The sequence below is a fragment of the Xenopus laevis genome, chromosome 8S (genome assembly GCF_017654675.1).
Source record: "Xenopus laevis strain J_2021 chromosome 8S, Xenopus_laevis_v10.1, whole genome shotgun sequence".
In the NCBI taxonomy this organism is placed as follows: domain Eukaryota; kingdom Metazoa; phylum Chordata; class Amphibia; order Anura; family Pipidae; genus Xenopus; species Xenopus laevis.
The window spans coordinates 83750606-83770542 of record NC_054386.1 but is presented as its reverse complement, the minus strand read 5'-3'; the positions used below and the strand labels follow the sequence as shown (position 1 = coordinate 83770542).

The 19937-nt window shown below is 38.7% G+C and overlaps 1 protein-coding gene and 1 long non-coding RNA gene across 2 annotated transcripts; one reads left to right on the top strand and one right to left on the bottom strand.

Moving 5' to 3' along the window:
- Nucleotides 1-3059: 3059 nt before the first annotated feature.
- c19orf33.S (chromosome 19 open reading frame 33 S homeolog) lies at nt 3060-8417 on the bottom strand. The gene is made up of 4 exons (XM_018233294.2): nt 8287-8417; nt 5196-5320; nt 3548-3619; nt 3060-3305 (listed from the first exon to the last, which is right to left on the bottom strand). Exons 1-4 carry the CDS (start codon nt 8369-8371, stop codon nt 3180-3182), a joined length of 408 nt encoding a protein of 135 aa, XP_018088783.1. The 5' UTR covers nt 8372-8417; the 3' UTR covers nt 3060-3179.
- Nucleotides 8418-12662: 4245 nt separating this feature from the next.
- Nucleotides 12663-18101, top strand: LOC108700255. The gene is made up of 4 exons (XR_001932969.2): nt 12663-12817; nt 16339-16528; nt 16654-16698; nt 17484-18101. It is a non-coding gene; the product is annotated as an uncharacterized LOC108700255 (long non-coding RNA).
- The last annotated feature ends 1836 nt before the right edge of the window (nt 18102-19937 follow it).

Genomic DNA, 19937 nt, shown 5'->3' with positions numbered 1-19937 from the left:
TAATCTGTTTTATTTTTTGTTGTAACTGTTTAAGCATTAATAAAAACTTAAAAATAAATATATATAGACCAACCCTAATCCTTCAAAGGTGAAGAAACCTAAAACAGGATGGAAGAAAATTCGAAGAAACAATGACTGAGCACCCTGTTTCTCCTGCTTATACTAATTATGGGATCCTAGAAAACAAAGTTCCAAAAAGATACCCCAAATGCAACCAAACACTTAAGGGCAGATTTATCAAGGGTCAAATTTCGAAGTAATGGGAACTCCCATAACTTTGAATTTCGATTAAAAAAAAACCAACCCGAAGTTTTTTTTTCCGGGTGAATTTGCCATTTTCTTTCGAATTCCAATTGTATGAATCGAAGCAACGGCACAATCATTCAAATTCGATTCAAAGTTTTTCCAAAAAAACTTTGATTTTTCAAAGTAGACCAATTGACTCCAAATTGGTTCTAGAAGGTCCCCCATAGGCTAAAACAGCAATTTGGCAGGTTTAGAGGGTGAATGGTTGAAGTTGAATTTTTAATTCAAATTGAATTTGGACTATTCCCTAGTCAAAGTACACAGAAATTAGCTTGAATATTCAGATTTTTCTAATTCAAATTTTCACCTCGACCCTTGATAAATCTGCCCCTTATTCTTCACTCTTTTAACTCATAAACTAATTTTAATTAATTTTCCAACACCCAACAGCTTCTGCTGTTTTTTTTATAAAACCAATTATAATTAACTTTTTGCACACTGGCAATCTGAGATTGCAATTAGTTTCAGCACCAGCACTTTAATTGTATTAATTTCATATGTGATTGATTCATGATTAATTTAATTCTAATTAATGAATTGTTATATTTATTTATTTAGCACAAAGCATTTTTAGGGCTCTTACAGATGGCTGCGTTCAGCCGCAGGGGAGCGCAGGAATAGACACATGACATTTTTCCAATGGGGCTGTACTCACACAGGCGCGTGTAGGCGGCGAACGCAGGAAAAATGCAGCATGTTGCGTCTCAACCTGCGTTCGGTGCCTACACGCGCCTGTGTGAGTACAGCCCCATTGGAAAAAATGTAATGCGTCTATTCCTGCGATCCCCTGCGGCTGAACGCAGAAAAGCGGAACGCAGGGGAGCGCAGGTAAAAACGCTTTGTCTGTAAGAGCCCTTAAAGGACAAGGAAAGTCTAAAATAGAATAAGGCTAGAAATGTTGTATTTTGTATACTAAACATAAACATAAACTTACTGCACCACAAGCCTAATCAAACAAATGATTTATGCTTTCAGGGGGGTCACCATCTTGTAACTTTGTTAAACATCTTTGCCTGACCCTGCACATGCTCAGTGTGGTCTGGGCTGCTTAGGGATCATCATAAACAAAGCTGCTTGAGTTCTGCATGGCTGGGAAGTAAGGCGGGGGCTCCCCCTGCTGTTCATAAGTATGATTGTTTCCCTGATCAGCAGTTAGGGACCATCTGATAATTCCTATCCACAGCAGTAAATGAAGGAAGAATTTCACTGCATACAGTCAGGTTTCTTATAAAAACGGTACACATTTTTAAATTAAAATATATTGGAGAAAGGGTTCTTTTTCATTAAAGAAACTAAAAATGGGATTTTATTTTTTTGCCTTTACTTGTCCTTTAGGCGTTTCAATACGCAATCAAGTGGAAGCACAAGCACTTTTAATATTATTCACAATTAATTGAGTAGCTGATAACTTATTAATTAATTGCACCTGAAAATAAATAAGATATTTATCACACAAAAGCACTGGTCAGTAAATAATTGGTTGGGTGTTTGGAAAGAAGGGGGTTTTACTTCTTTTCTCCTATTACAAATTGGTATATCCTTTTAGTCCCTTTAGTTGTTGTTTGGTTGCTGGAGCTTATTTGCCCTAGCAACCAGGCAGAATTTAGGAAGCCACACAGGGACTGAAGATGGGCTAGACAGAACGAGGATCAATAAAAAACAATCCTATTAATATATTTTTCCCCAGCGTGTATTTTATTTAAGTTTTTGAACAAAACAGAGATACATAGAAAGAAGTTCAAATGGTGGTTACGAAAAGAAGGTTATTAGAAAGCATAAAACATTGTGACCAAAGGAACATGATGAAGTTTATTCAGGGATATCAATTCATTTAAATCCTCAGTCAATACTGGGTTCAGTGACCCCCCTACATCTAGATTTTAGTTCAGTTTCATTATCACTTGCAGACTGAAAATGGGCAGAAAAAGAGCATGAATAATTCCAAAACCATACAGATTAAATAATGAGGATTAATTCAGATTTAATTAGAATAGGTCCATTTATGACGTAGTAAAAGTGAACTTAAAGGGAAAGTAACGTCTAAAATAGAATAAGGCTAGAACTGCTGTATTTTGTATACTAAACATAAACATGAACTTACTGCACCACAAGCCTAATCAAACAAATGATTTATGCTTTCAAAGTTGGCTACAGGGGGTCACCACCACCACAACATCTTGTAACTATGTTAAACAGGGGCTCCCCCTGCTGTTCATAAGTATGATTGTTTCTCTGCTCAGCAGTTAGGGACCGTCTGACAATTCCTATCCACAGCAGTAAATGAAAGAAGAATTTCACTGCATAAAGTCAGGTTTTTTATAAAAACGGTACACATTTTTCAATTAAAGTATATTGGAGATAGGTTTTTTTTTCATTAAAGAAAGTAAAATGGGATTTTATTTTTTGCCTTTACATGCCCTTTAAATCTCCGATTTACCTTAATTAAAAAATGTGTACCGTTTTTATAAGAAACCTGACTGTATGCAGTGAAATTCTCCCTTCATTTACTGCTGTGGATAGGAATTGTCAGATGGTCCCTAACTGCTGATCAGGGAAACAATCATACTTATGAACAGCAGGGGGAGCCCCCGCCTTACTTCCCAGCCATGCAGAACTCAAGCAGCTTTGTTTATGACGATCCCTAAGCAGCCCAGACCACACTGAGCATGTGCACAGTCTTAGTCTTGCAGAGATGTTTCACAAAGTTACAAGATGGTGACCCCCTGTAGCCAACTTTGAAAGCATAAATTATTTGTTTGATTAGGCTTGTGGTGCAGTAAGTTCATGTATATTTGTAAATGTTAAAAGAAGTTATTTCATATAAATCAATGTGTATTTCGGTTTCAGTGCCCCATTCATTGTGCTGCCTAAGTTTAGTGCTTTTTATCTTTGTGTTCCTTTTTCTCCTTTTTTTCCTTTTTTTCTTTCTTGTCTTTGGGCTTTTTCTCCTTGTGCTGCTTCTTTTCCTTCTTCTTGTGTGTGTGGCCTTCTCCATGGGGCTGCAGCAGAAAGAACAGCTCATTACCCACACACTGTACCTACCCTTAATCGTAATACCCAATTTCTCCCCCTACTGCTGCCTTTGAAAAATATGGGGAATGCCAGCTTTGTGTGATTTTTTTTCACCTGTCAGATCAAAGTTGCTTGATTATACAAATTTTGAATACCAATTTTGACCTAACTGTCCCAATACTTATGGAGGCTCCGTATTTTTACTAGTACAATTGTATCTTGTACTTACCTTTCCCTCACATTCACTTCCACTGGAGCTGCTTGAGCTGCTGGAATCACTGCTAGAATGTCCATGGTCACCCTGCCGCAGTATAAAATAAGATTTCAGTGATAAAAAATGGTTTCTTTTATAGGCCTATACATTTTGAGAGATTAATAAGTCCTGCAATATAAAACTATGGTGACATCAAAGAAATCCCTGGCTCTCGTGTGCCTGACAAAACTCCTGAAAGAACATTCAAGACCCTCTTGAATCTGTCACATATCATGTCTTACATCATGTCTATAACCTTACCCACTTTTTTTTTAGCTCATTTTCCAGCCAAAATCTAGCCCAAGCGAGCAGTGGCGTTTAACATCAATTACTTTTGAATAGAATATTTGTCTTTCTACACTAGATGGTGCTATTACATCTTTTTCTTCATTCACTTCCATTCCAGTCCCATCTACTGCAAAGTTTAAAGGAAAAGTTCCGTGTTTAAAGAAAAACTGTATAAATAATTAGCCTGTCCAAAATAAAAAATGTTTATAATATAGATAAATGTATAAAGACTGTAGCTGGATAAAGAGTTACTGGATATCTAACATAATAATCCACACAATTTAGGTTTAAGGGGTGTATGCTATCTCCCAGTGAGAGCTGTGCACAGGTCCAATATCACATATTGTCTATAAATCAACAGACAGCACCCAATAGCGCGAAACACGTCAGGAGGGTGTGGCTGAACATAAGGTAGGCAGACTGGGGGGGAGACACTGCACTGTGGTGTGTAATGTTGTCATGCCATTGAAGGCTTATGTGAATTGTAGTTTGAATTGCACAAATAAATGTTTTAAGTGAGATGTTGTGCATGCTTTTGATTTATATACATATGTAACTTAATAGAAGTGAACACTACTTCCTGCTTTTCAGCTCTCTAACTCTGAGTTAGTCAGCGACTTAAAGAGGGGCCACATGGGACATAACTGTTCAGTGAGTTTGCAATTGATCCTCAGCATTCAGCTCAGATTCACAGTTATGACCCATGTGGCCCTCCCCCAAGTCACTGATTGGTTACTGCCTGGTAACCAATCAGTGGACACCAAGAGAGCTGAAAAGCAGGTAGTTAGTGATGTGCGAGTCGGGATTTCGCTGACCCACACCCGACCCTAACCCGACGTATCCTCGCTTCTGGGTTGCTTTTATAGACCCTGCGGATGTCACAAAAGGGACAGGTGTGAGCAGGTGCATCTTCTATAGAAGACGAACCCAGAAGTCGGAAGCCGGCATTTGACGATGGCAACCGCGAAGAAGCGTGTGAGGTCGGCCCCAACCCGCAGGTATCGGGCCAGCCTGCACATCACTACAGGAAGTAGTGTTCTGGCTATTATGTTAGACATCCAGTCACTCCAGCCTTTATACATTACATTTTTGCCTAACTAACTATATTAGAAACACTACAGTATCTATTTATCCAGTTTTTATTTGTATACTGAACAATTACTTTAAACTTTTGGAAGCAGCAGAAAAGTGTATCCGTTTGTATAAGTTTGCCAAATCATTACTGGAAAGTGCTGTAAAATATGTTGGCACTTCATGTCTTTCAAGTGCTGTGGGGAATCACAAACTTTCATTATAGCACAACCTTTGGTGTAATAAATAGCGGTGATTTCGGTACCTTATGGCCCTTGCAGTGTTTACTTCCATGTCCTCCGTGTCCATGGGGTCCATGCTTATGATCATGTTTCACATCTCCATGACAAGGCTGTTTTGGAGTCACTTGACATTTTTTGGGGTCCACGGCTGTGAAGAGAGAGTTTATATAAAAGCTCAGCTTCACTGCACTATTCTTTATTGCTTATATACAGTATAATGTATTGAATGAGTTTTGATACAGTGGTGCATTTATTCCAAATGGGTGAGATGAACAGGATTCCCTTCTGCCTCAGTGGCAGAGAAATGCAGACTATTATCAACTAACTTCATTTCAGTTATAATTAAAAGTTTGATCCATGGTGATTGACATCATCAGGCTCTGCCCCTTCATCCTCAGTTTTTGTATAATAAAAAAATGGCATCTGCAGATGAGTTCTGATTTCTAATTTATTGAGAGTATAGTGAATGGGGAGGATCATTGTATTAGCATCACACGTCATTTGCATAGCACCAACAAAAGAAGGCAGGTAGTAAATTAGAGCCTATGGCAAATCTAGTACAAAGTTGCAGGCTGCAAGTAAGATCTTGTAACTCATTCATATACATTAACATAACTTTAAAATTCACCTTGATGCCTCTACAGTGTGTTAAAGGGGACCTGTCACATTATGAAATAATCTCAGATCCCATTTTTTTGATGTTAGTTAAAGGAACAGTTCAGTGTAAAAATAAAAACTGGGTAAATAAATAGGCTGTGCAAAATAAAAAAAAAATTCTAATATAGTTATTAAGCCAAAAATGTAATGTATAAAGGCTGGAGTGACTGGATGTGTAACATAATAGCCAGAACACTACTTCCTGCTTTTCAGCTCTATAACTCTGAGTTAGTCAGTGACTTGAAGGGGGGGCACATGGTACATTTCTGTTCAGTGAGTTTGTAATTGACCCTCAGCATTCAGCTCAGATTCAAAAGCAACTGGTATGGCCCATGTGCCCCCCTCAGGAAGTAGTGTTCTGGCTATTATGTTAGACATCCAGTCATTTTAGTATTTATACATTACATTTTTGGCTAACTAACTATATTAGAAAAATGTTTTATTTTGCACAGCCTATTTACCCAGTTTGTATTTTTATACTGTACAATTCCTTAAAAGGGGTGGTTCACCTTTAAGTTATATTTTATTATTTATTTTGTATAGTTTTTGAATTATTTGCATTTCTCTTCTGACTCTTTCCAGCTTTCAAATGGGGGTCACTGACCCCCATCTAAAAACAAATGCTCTGTAAGGCAACAAATTTATTGTTACTGCTACTTTTTTTTTTTTTTTACTCGGCTTTCTATTCAGACCCTCCCCTATTCATATTCCATATATTCATTCAAATCAATACGTGGTTACAAGGGTAATTTGGACCCTAGCAAAGAGATTGCTGACATTGCAAACTGGAGAGCTATTGAATAGACAGCAAAATAACTCAAAAAACACAAATGCCTACGGCGTAGAGGAGGGGCAGGCAATGAGGGGTGGGCGTGTCCTAATAATCCCTGCCAGAAGCACAGTGCAGAGAATCACAGCCCTGCAGTCACACAAGACGAAATTTATGTAGAAAAATGGAGCACTGTAGAGCCAGGATATCAGATTAAAAAATCCAAAATGTACTAAACATCCATTAGAATTCACAGCAGCATATCTCCCATAGGGGCTGCCCGCTTAACGCGTTTCGTGGCTCTCTGCCACTTCATCTGAAGCTTCTAATGAAGAGGCAGAGAGCCACGAAATGTGTTTTCTGCATTACCGTTGAAGATAGCGCGTTGAGGCCTGATGATCATGACAGAATCTCTTTATAATACACAAAAGCCATGAATATCCTGTAAATTATATCCTTATAAACGGTGAGTAGTGATGTCATCAGTTATAAACAGTGAGTAGTGATGTCATTTCTGTCACATTACTCACTAAAATTTGTGTATTATAATAAATAAAGTACCCCCAGTTGTAAAATATGAGGATATTAGAAGTTACCTCGGAGTTCCATGACCTGTATAAAAACACTCGGCCTTCGGCCTCGTGTTTTTATATGGTCATGAAACTCCTCGGTAACTTATAATATCCCTATATTTTACAAAAGGGGGTACTTTATTCACTATATAATACACAAAAGCCATGAATATCCTGTAAATTATATCCTTATAAACGGTGAGTTCTGATGTCATCAGTTATAAACAGTGAGTTCTGATGTCATTTCTGTCACATGACTCACTGAAACTTGTGTATTATAATAAATAAAGTACCCCCAGTTGCAAACTATGAGGATAGTAGAAGTTACCACGGAGTTCCACAACCTGTATAAAAACACTCGGCCTTCGCCTCGTGTTTTTATATGGTCATGAAACGCCTCAGTAACTTCTAATATCCTTATATTTTACAAGAGGGGGTACTTTATTCACTATATTATTATTATTTCTTTTGTTGTATAAATGCACTTAATTCAGCTTGATATTAAAAGGGAATGACATAAAATCAATAAATATCTATTTATTGATAAAAACATTCTTATAATTCAACAGTAGGATTAAATGGGACTGACCCATAAATATGCCACTGACAGTAATATACTTTGGCCCCAGGAAGAAGCACAGTTCCCTAAACATGTAAGAATTGAATTGATATGGCAATTAAACATGGCATTGCCAAAATTCTTTAGCTGTAGTTTAAACTGATATGGCACCGTGTCTAATATATTTCAGTCTTTAGCAATTGACCCATGATCATGTCAGTGTCATCAGAACAAGTTTAGGAATGGACATTTCACTATATTTAGTTCCCTTTACCCCAATAGGGATAGCATTTTTCGACATGTCACTCTTATTACTACAGTCGAGAAACTAGAGAAACTGTCCCAAATAAAAAAACATTGTTTGAAGACGTTACAGCCCATCGTTTCATTACAATCAGTGCATTTTTTGCCCTGAAACATAAACTTGTCACGGGTAAGAAAATGGCCATGTAGACCAGATATTAGAAAACAAGCAATAAGTAATGTACATATTTTTAAACAGGAATAAACGTTGAAGAGATATGCAGCAGATAGAAGAGCAGGTTGTAATTCTTTACCTGCAGCCAAGTTGAAGTCCATGGTGAGTGTTGCCTGGGAGGGATGCAGAGCGTAATTGCTGTTACTCGCTTTGGGAGCTGGCATTTCAGAGATGGGTGTGCCATGGACTATGATCTGGAATGAGATTTAGGTGGGGGAGAGGGGTGGAGTTGTTTCTTGTTGGAGGTATGCAGAGAAACACGAATCAACCAGGTGTTATTTCCAACATAGCTAAAAATATCTGGTTACAGTCTGTAGAGACAGGCAGATTATTGTGCAAATGTGCAGACATCATTCAGGGAGATAAATCATTTATTGGGAACTACATCAGGTACATATAAACAATGATTAAAATGGGATAATGCTCACCTTCTATAACACTGGAACTTAGACTAGCAAATGGTATTCATATAAAACATGAATAACGATCAGTTGTAAATAACAAGAGATACTCAGATATCTCAAAATATTACCTGAAATATATTGAGACATGGAGTTCCTGGTTCTCCTGCTTCCCTGAAAGTTGACTCACACTGTATTTGACACAACACCTGACCCCCCTTTTAGATATGTTACTTGAATATTACCCTAAGCCCCCATATATGATTTTCTTTGCCTTTTTTTTCTTTTTCTTTCTTCTATTTTTCTCTATATTATATAAGTTTGTATGCAGCACTGTTCATCACACAGTTGGCATACAATGAATAACTGTCAGACGGGATCAATATTTAACCGTGTAGGCAAATAGTAATCACCAAAAATAAGGCACAGCACACTGTCTGGTAGTATGCTTCCATTCTCAGATGGTTTACAAACATCACATTCCTCAAATAGAGGGTTGGCTGGGCATTGCTACCTGCGATTACACAGAGACGGCATTATCCTAAATAAAGCTGAATAAAGAGGCTCAGTTAAGGGACAACACTGCTAGAAAACGTTATTAGCCAGTAAAATGATCAGAAATATTTAACAATACTGTTTGTGTGTTTGTGTAGGGTCACACAAGCTACTTCTCAGCTACACGATACATTACACTAAGGTGGAGAAAAATTTCCCTTTATTCAGGAGCTCTGGGACAATTTTAAAATGATTAAACCCCAGCAATAATGTAACAAGCAGAAGGATCATGCTCACTTGCCCTTTAGTCAGGAGCACTAATGAGACCAGCAAGGAAGCTTGCTACCGGGGAGTAGGTGCGTACATGGGTGCAGTTGGCGAGTGGTTGAAGGTTGATTGAGAGAAAGCCCTTGCCTTGGAACATATACCTTCTGGGCCAAGTCTGAAGCATGTATTTCAATAGACACCCCTTTAGACACTCAAGTCCTATAACAAAGGACTCATATACAGTATGTATGTACATAGTATAAGATGATAGCACACAGGTCCGGATTTGTGGCGAGGCCACAAAGGCCCAGGCCTAGGGTAGCAAGTTGGAAGTGGACGTGCAGCTCCCTAGTGCTCCGGTGCGTCTGCTCTAGCTAGAGTGGTGCCGGCGGCGTGCGCTAGGACTGTGCGTCCTAGGGTGCCTGCTGCTGAAATCCGGCCCTGATAGCACAGATATATTTTAAGTCCAATTTTACAGTAAAAGAGAAAAAAACTAGCTACTAAACTTTTCAAGATGCCGTGGGAGCATAGAAGTTGCTAGATCCCTGTGCATTTCCATGTGTTTAAAGCGGTTGTTCACCGTCAAATGCTTTTTTTTTATAGTTCAGTTGGTTTCAGACAGTTCACCAGAAATAAAGACTTTTTCCAATTACTTTCTATTTTCTATTTGTGACCGTTTATAATATTGAAGTGTAAAGTTTCATTTTTCACCATCTAAAGCAGCTCTGGGAGGGGGTCGCGACTCTTTAACTGTTCTAAATTGATACATTTAGTTGATACATTTGTTATCTTTAGACCTGCTGTGCAGAATCCCTCAGTTTCATTACAGGCAGCTGTTAGAATTGATACAATAGTTTCTAATATTCCACAGATGCTGCTGAGAATTGTATCAACTGATTGTATCAACTTAAATGCAGCAAATTAGTAACATAGTAACATAGTAAGTTAGGTTGAAAAAAGAGTTCAACCTTTTTTTTTTTTTTTTATTAACTACCTATCTGCCAGTTGATCCAGAGGAAGGCAAAAACCCATCTGAAGCCTCTCCAATTTGCCTCAGAGGGCGAAAAATTCCTTCCTGACTCCAAAATGGCAATCGGACCAGTCCCTGGATCAACTTGTACTATGAGCTATCTCCCATAACCCTGTATAACCCCATAACCCTCACTTGCTAAAAAGCCATCCAACCCCAACAGTTCAGATGCTCCTGGATCAATGAGCTGCCAGACTGAAACACTGGAGACACGAACATTAAAATTTAAACTTCAGTTTTGGGAAAACCAGAGAAATAACAGATGGAAAGCAACCAAAAAAAGTATTTGTTTATGGGGAACAATCTGAAAACAACTGAACTGAAAAAAGTGTTTGGAAGGTGGACAACCCCTTTACGGTATTGTCAGACAGGGAGATTAGTCGCCCAGCGACAAAACCCCCCTTACTTTGGGCGACTAATCTCCCCAAAATGGTTCCCGCTGGCAAGAATACAATTCGCCGGCGGGATGGCATACATTTCCGAAGCTGCCTCTTTCGTTTGCCATCCCAGTACCGATTTGTGTTCTTGCCGGCGGGAAGGCATTTTGGGGAGATTAGTGGCCTGAAGAAGAGAAGATTTGTCAATGGGTGACTAATCTCCCCAAATCTTTACGTGTGCCACCGCCCTTAAACACTGGGTGCAAGTACAAAATAGATAAATAACAACTATATTTCTCTTGGAATTGGAATTGTATTAGTTGGTTACACCCTTAATCCATGCCATTCTTACTGCTATAAATCCTCTATCTGTACAGTTTGTGTGCGCTGAACTCATTATATTGATAACCAAACAATTAGTCATATCTTTTCAAGGAGTGGAAGAATCCAACAAAGACAGTGACCTTTTCCCTCGGTGCAATGTGGGCTGGCACAGTAACTTTACCTCTGCAGGGCAACAGGGAGTGAATGGTTCTACTGTATTATCTCCCTTCTTTTCCACTGCCAGCTTTGTCTAATCTGAGATACTTTTTCACTATGACTCCTGTATTTTTTTTTTAATTTAGGGCATTACGTTTGGTATGCTGCTAAAATATAATTTCCTCTTGTTTCTGAGCTGGAAAACAGATTGTCTTCTTTTTAAGGGCTCAGTTATATATTTTTTTTTTCAAGCTTTCAGCTGTCTAATCAGTGCCTACAAATAAATAGAACAGATAATCCTTAAGGCTCTTACTCACGAGCGGTTGTAGCTGCGCTCCCCTGCGTTCCATTTTTCTGCGTTCAGCCGCAGGTGAGCGCAGGAATAGACGCATTACATTTTTCCAATGGGGCTGTACTCACACAGGCGCGTGTAGGCGCCGAACGCAGGAAAAATGCAGCATGTTGCGTCTCAACCTGCGTTCGGCGCCTACACGCGCCTGTGTGAGTACAGCCCCATTGGAAAAAATGTAATGCGTCTATTCCTGCGCTCCCCTGCGGCTGAACACAGAAAAATGGAACGCAGGGGAGCGCAGCTACAACCGCTCGTGAGTAAGAGCCCTACTGTGTAATGGACCAAGTCTTCGAAAGCTGGCCATAGACGCAAAGATCCGAACGTACGAATTATCGTACAATCAGACTTTCCCATCTCCCGACCTGCCACTAACCATTCCGATCAAATAAAGTACAAAAGAACAGATTATTTGCTTCGTAGGCTTGAACGCTTATAAATGAAACTGCGATCGAGTTATTAGGGTTTAATTACCTACAGTCTGACAGCTGTTTTGGAAATCAGAAAAATAAAGGCTCAAATACAAAAAAACTATACAAAATATGGATAACAGTAACACTGCAGCCTAACCCTTTATATGTTTTTTAATGCTGTCAGCGACATCTTATTAGTATTATCTTGCTTGCAGGATTTTTTTTACAGCATGCAGCTCATGACGAGTCGATATGGAGGATTGTAAATCAAGAACAGGTGGTGGGAATTCACAAAAGTAGCATTACAACAAATATGGAAATCTGTTTATGCCAGAAAACCATTAAACGACATTGAACACCATTTTATCTTTGGCAGCATTATTATATAAACATATAATAATGCTGCCAAAGCCCAGTTCAACCACTTATTCCCAGAACATGATGGAAGTGTTTGATAAGTGAGAGGGATCCAAACTCTATTCAAAAGTAGAAATTTAGAGCCGGAACAAATTCATTTTTTTTCCCTATAGCAGAGCTTTTGTTTCATAAAGAATACACTGTACCCAGAGACGCTGTTTACAAGGTAAATAACACCCGCTGCGTCCAACGTGGTACGTGACCAAAGAGGCAAAGCTGAGGGACAACAAACAGAAAAAGCCGCTGGTGGCGTGACGTCATCGTATAGACCGGGGCGTGGTCTAAGGCGGAAGTGTTTGTTCTTGTGGAGCAGAGGTATATGCTTTGGAATAGGAGCATGATCTTCGTACCCCCATAGATCCACCGGGGATCCCTTTCTTGGTGAGTGGCTACTGCTCAGCATCTGCCTAGAGCGGCTTGCTCGACAAAAAGCATTGGCCTTTTTTTTTTACTCTGATATAATGTTATTTGGGATTAGGGGTAAACAGGGATGTCTAGAGGCGTGGGAAGCATTGTGTGTGTGTGTGTGTGTGTGTGTGTGTGTGTGTTTTGTATGTTTGTGTATTTGTGTGTTTTGTATGTTTGTGTGTGTGTGTTTTTGTATGTTTGTGTGTGTGTGTGTGTGTGCTTTGTATGTTTGTGTGTGTGTGTTTTTGTATGTTTGTGTGTGTGTGCTTTGTATGTTTGTGTGTGTGTGTGTGTGTGTGTGTGTGTGTTTTTGTATGTTTGTGTGTGTGTGCTTTGTATGTTTGTGTGTGTGTGTGTGTTTTTGTATGTTTGTGTGTGTGTGTGCTTTGTATGTTTGTGTGTGTGTGTGTGTGTGTGTGTGTGTGTGTGTGTTTTTGTATGTTTGTGTGTGTGTGTGCTTTGTATGTTTGTGTGTGTGTGTGTGTTTTTGTATGTTTGTGTGTGCTTTGTATGTTTGTGTGTGTGTGTGTGTGTGTTTTTGTATGTTTGTGTGTGTGTGTGCTTTGTATGTTTGTGTGTGTGTGTGTGTTTTTGTATGTTTGTGTGTGTGTGTGTGTGTGTGTGTGTGTCTAGATGCAGGGATGATCTTATAAACAGAAATAAATGTCTATTTCAATGTGCACTTGGTGAATGCATGATTGTATTGTATTATATACAAAGGCTCTGTCGTAATGTTTAAACATATTTAGTGTATTTATCCTAAGAAGCTTACATTTTGCAATCTGCCTTTAATTATTAAAAGGGTTGTCCACCTTTAAATTAACTGTTAGTATGACCTAGAGAGGGATATTCTGAGACAATTTGCAATTGGTTTTCATTTTTTATTATTTGCGGTTTTTGAGTTATTTGGCTTTTTATTCAGCAGCTCTGCAGTTTGCAATAGCTGCAATCTGGTTGCTAGGGTCCAATTTACCCTAGCAACCATGCACTGTTTTGAATAAGAGACTGGAATATGACTAGGAGAGGACCTGAATAGAAAGAGGAGTGATAAAAAGTAACAATAACAATTTGTAGCCTTACAGAGCATTTGTTTTTTAGATGGGGGTCAGTGACCCCCCCATTTGAACGATGGAAAGAATTTAAAAAAAAAAATCCAAATAATTCAAAAACTATACTAAAATTAGCCATTCTATAACATACTAAAAGTTAACTTAAAGGTGGACCACCCCTTTAAAGGAACAGTAACATCAAAAAATGAAAGTGTTTTAAAGTAATGAAAATATCATGTACGGTTGCCCTGCACTGGTAAAACTGACCTGTTTGCTTCAGAAACACTACTATTGTGTTTTTTTTTTTTATATATATATATATATATATATAAGCTGCTGTGTAGCAATGGCGGAAACTGAAAAAAGGCTTTATGGCACAGGTTAAATAATTAACAATATGTTCTACAGAGCTTATCTGCTGTGTAACCTGAGTCTTTTCTCCTTTGAATGGCTGCCCCCATTGCTACACAGCAGCTTATTTATATAAACAATAGTAGTGTTTCTGAAGCAAACACAGCAGTTTTACTAGAGCAGGGCAACACTGCTTTATATATTGATTACTTTAAAACAATTAAATTTTTTGATGTTACTGGTCCTTTAAGAACACGTACACAACTACATTGGAGCAGCTAGCACTCCACAAGCTCCGTACAGCTTCTAATCAGTGTCCCAGCTCACTATACAAATTTCAGTCAGACTGAGGAGTTATTATTCATTACAAAAATGATGCTTCATTCGCACACACACACTATGGAGCCTGTCTGTATGTTTTTGGGAGAAAGCCACACAAGCACAGAGCGACCATGTTATTTCCTTACAAACAGTGTCTGACTGGTATAGAACATTGGATCCCATCGCTACAGTCATTGCACCACTGTAAACATTACAAAAAATATTCCTGCCAGTGCCAAGTCGACATTACACTGTTGTGGATGTTTCACTTTAGGGTAAACCTTTCTGTACTTGGTGTTTCGAGGAGGCTTGTATCAGGGTTTGCATTCGCTCCCCATTAGCACCCCCCAATTAAAGGGCAATCTTTTAAAATGTGTAGATCTTGTCTTTTCAGGCAAACTGCTTCAGGGCACATGCTTAAATGTAATAGGAATCAAATAAAGACTAAAAACACTTTAGGTTAGTTACTTAAAGGGATTCTGTCATGATTTTTATGGTGTTGTTTTTATTTCTAAATTACGTTGGTAATAATTCACTCTACAATATAAAACTAAATTCCTGAACCATTCCTGGCGCCATCTCAGGTAATTTTGCCTGGTCATGTGCTTTCAGAAAGATCCAGCACTTTAGGATGGAACTGCTTTCTGGCAGGCTGTTGTTTCTCCTACTCAATGTAACTGAATGTGCGGCAGTGGGACCTGGATTTTACCATTGAGTGCTGTTCTTAGATCTACCATGCAGCTGTTATCTTGTGTTAGGGAGCTGTTATCTGGTTACCTTCCCATTGTTCTGTTGTTAGGCTGCTGGGGGGAAAGGGAGGGGGTGATATGACTCCAACTTGCAGTAAAGAGTGACTGAAGTTTATCAGAGCACAAGTCACATGACTGGGGGCACCTGGGAAACTAACAATATGTCTAGCCCTATGTCAGATTACAAAATTAAATATAAAAAAATACGTTTGTTCTTTTGAAAAACAGATTTCAGTGCAGAATTCTGCTGTTGCAGCATTATTAACTGATGTTTTGAAGAAAAATTTTTTTTTTTCCCATGACAGTATCCCTTTAATGTATTTGAGACTAAAGGTGGCCATACACAGGCAGATAAAGCTGCTGATATCAGTCGTTTAGACCAATTTGACAGCTTATCTGCCCGTGTATGGGGGCTTCCGACGGGTCTTCCTGATCGATATCTGGCCACGATATCGATCGGGAAGGTTTGATTTTTAGCCCCTTGGCGCATCGTAATACGGCCGAACGTTCGAATTACCCCCGATATAGCCATGCAGTTAGTGGCATATCGGGGAAAGATCCGCTCGTTTGGCGATGTCGCCAAACGAGCGGATCTTTGAGTCTATGGCCACCTTTAAGCTGGCCATAGACACAAAGATCCTCAATTCATACGATTTTAGGACCGTGTGTGGAGAGTCCCGACATTTTTCGTCACTAACTTTGGTCGGACATAACTTTCGTACTATTGCTGTCAGGGGCAGAACATCGGCTGATCTGTTCTTTTGTACTTAATTTGATGTGAATGGTTAGTGGCAGGTCGGGAGATGGGGAAGTCCGATCGTACGATGATTCGTTTGTTGATTCGTACGATTGGATCTTTGCGTCTGTGGCAGCTTAAGTCACCCATTCAGTTCCAGTTCCTAATTTATGTGCGTTGGTGACATAGATTGATCTGCCAGTTCCTTCAGCCACTCGATCGGTGTAATTCAAGCATCATATAATTATAGGCGACTAATCTTCTAACTCTTTATCTTTTAATATTCAGGATCTCTGGGGGGGCAAGTGAAGAAAAAGCCTGGATTTGGTAAGGGGACTGGAAACAAGATGGTGTGTGAATTCTTTCTGCTGTCCTCCATCTGGTTTGTTGTGGTCATATTTTGGCTGGAGACGATCAGTATGTGGCTGTTCCTGTGCCATTTATTCCAAGATCGAGCAATGTATCAGTGGGGAGAAAGGTTTGTTAGACTTCTGAACCTGCGAAAAAAAATAACTTGGGAGGGAGAGTTAAAAATAAACTCTTGGACCTCCTGCTTCCCTGTTTGCTTGTATTAATAAAATCTCTTCTGTGTTCTCTCACCAGGATTTACATCACCCATCCTGACCAGATCATGTACATAATGATTACGTGAGTAAAAGAAGCAGATATTTTTAATCAATATAAATAATAAATCCACATGTTTTAGATTCTTTTAAAGGGATACTGTAATGTGGAAAAAAAATTTTTTCGATACGCATCAGTTAATAGTGCTGCTCCAGCAGAATTCTACACTGAAATCCAATTCTCAAAAGAGCAAACAGATTTTTTTTTTATATTTAATTTTGAAATCTGACATGAGGCTAGACATATTGTCCGTTTCCCAGCTGTGCCCAGTCATGTCATTTGTGCTCTAATAAACTTCAGTCACTCTTTACTGCTGTACTGCAAGTTGGAGTGATATCACCCCCTCCCTTTCCCCCCCCCCCCCCAGCAGCCTAACAACAGAACAATGGGAAGGTAACCAGAAAGCAGCTCCCTAACACAAGATAACAGCTGCCTGGTAGATCTAAGAACAACACTCAATAGTAAATTCCAGGTCCCACTGAGACACATTCAGTTACATTGAGTAGGAGAAACAACAGCCTGCCAGAAAGCAGTGACATCCTAAAGTGCTGGCTCTTTCTGAAAGCACATGACCAGGCAAAATGACCTGAGATGGAGCCTACACACCAATATTACAACTAAAAAAAATACACTTGTTGGGTTAGGAATTAACTTTTATATTGTAGAGTGAATTATTTGCAGTGTAAATTAGAAATAAAAACTATAGCATGAAAATCAGAATAAGAATCCCATTAAGATATTTATTCTGCAGAAGTACTTATTCTTTATGAGTTACAGGTTAATGCAAGTAATTATTTTGTCTTTAACAGATTTAACTCTTCGAGGTAGCCCTATACTTCACTGGTGCCGACTGATTATTTTCAAAATACTTGAAGATCAGGACAGTGGACTGATATTGGATAAAGGAAAGAAACGGATGATGTGCCAATATAAAAACATAGTATTTTCTAAATCTTTTTAATGACGTTATAAAAGTAAATTTGGATGAGGTATGCAAGACATCCCTGACCGGTTGGGAAGATACTGTTCTGCCTGCGAAATTCTGTTTTATATCTTGGGAAGACTTCTGAATGGTCAGAAAGCCCAAGAACTGCTGCTGGTGAATCAGGAGAAGTCTGGAACCCAATGAACTTCAGCTTTAAATGGCCGTGCTTATGCTTTAGTTGCACGACTTGGACTCCCACCACTGTTAGTGACATGTCCTGTCATTAACAGAAGCCTTAAAATGTCGCTGGCATATTCTGACTGCCATATTGAATCTCTGGATGTGATGGCTGGAATGGAACCCTGGAATCTGCCTTGCTGGATATCAATCAATCCTATATATATTCAAGTTTTTATTACCCCGTGCCATGTGTCATTGTTTTAAACCATTTAACGTTTTTAAGTGTGAATATATTTTAAAAATAAATTGTATTTTCATTTAACGTGTATGAATTATTTCTCTCTGAAACGATATATACTACTTACCAGGTCAGGTATATTCATATAATGGGTCAGTTTTCGGTCAAAGGGGTTGTTCACCTTCAAACACTTTTTTCAGTTCAGTTGGTTTCTGATTGTCCACCAGAAATAAAGACTTTTTTCAATGACTTTCTATTTGTGACTGTTCTTCTAATATTGAAGTGTAGTTTTATTTTTCACCTTCTAAAGCAGCTCTGGGAGGGGGTCGCTGACTCTTTAACTCAGGAGTGTCCATATTTTACTAATGTGGTGTCTACTTTTCATAATGTTGTCCCATTATGATCTACATCCATAATAGAATTGTTAGCATTTTGTATTGCTTAAATATTATTGATTTATGGGAAAAGTTATATTGCTATATTTAAGAATGTAATCATTTATAATGTATTATATTATTATTATGATAAATATCTGAATGAAAAGAATGATTTAGACAAGCTGTTTGTTGACAGTGTCTTGAGATCTACGGATCACCAGCTAAAGGTCTACTGGTAGATCCTGATCAACCTTTTGGCACCCCTGCTTTAATTGTTCTAAATTGATACATTTAGTTGATACAAGTTACCTTTGTCCCTGCTGAGCAGGCACGAGCATTAAACTTTAAACGTAATTTTTGGAAAAACCGTTAAAAATAAAAGATAGAAAGCAATTGGAAAAAAAAGTATTTCTGGTGAACAATCTGAAAACAAGTGAGCTGAAAAAAAGTGTTTGGAAGGTGAACTACCCTTTTAAGTGCACAATAAGCATTCCAGGACCCTGTACCCCTAATGTATCAACTAAGGGGCAGATTTATCAAAGGTCGAGGTGAATTTTCGAATTAAAAAGAAATCGAATTTCGAGCTATTTTTTGTGTACTTCGACTAGGGAATAGTCCAAATTAGATTAAAATTAAAAAAAATTTTGAATATCGAAATTTATCATGTACGGTCTCTTTAAAAATTCAGCTTCGACCATTAACCATCTAAAACCTGCCGAATTGCTGTTTTAGCCTATGGGGGACCTGTTAGAACCTATTTAGAGTCCATTGAATCAATGTTTTTTTTTTTGGGGAAAAACCGAATTCGATCGAATGCGCTATTCCTTATATTCTTTCGATTCGAATTCGGCCCTTTTCGATAGAAAACTGACCTATTCAACCAAAAAAATACTTCAACTTAATTTCAGTTCTAATTTTAGAAGTTTTTTCAATTCGAAATTCGACCCTTAATAAATATGCCCTTTAGTATTGTCCAAGTATTTTCTCACATTTTGCAGCCTTGACAAAATGCACACAACAAATAGCACCTTGTCATTGCCCTTAGGGCTCTTACAGAGTGTTTTTAGCTGCGTTCCGGTTTCATGCGTTCAGCCGCAGGGGAGCGCAGGAGTAGACGCACTGAATTCTTTTCAATGGGGCTGTACCGCGCCAAACGCAGGTTGGGATGCAGCATGTTGAATTTTTCCTGCAATCGCACTTACATGCGTCTGTATGAGTACAGCCCCATTGAAAATAATTCAGTGCATCTACTCCTGCGCTCCCCTGCGGCTGAACGCATGAAACCGGAATGCAGTGGAGCGCAGCTAAAAATGCTTGTCTGTAAGATAGGCTGCTCTGCTAAAATGATCTCGCATGCTTTAAAATAGCAACCAAAACTTAAAGAAAACTGAAAACTACTATTCGAATGGATAGAATAGCCAAAGTGACTCAGCCAATGATCAGCTCCAGGAAGATGAAAGAAGGTCTAAAGTTACCTGTGATACTGTTACAATTTGAAGACACCTATGTGAAGCCAAACTATTGGCAAGAAGTCCCATCTCTT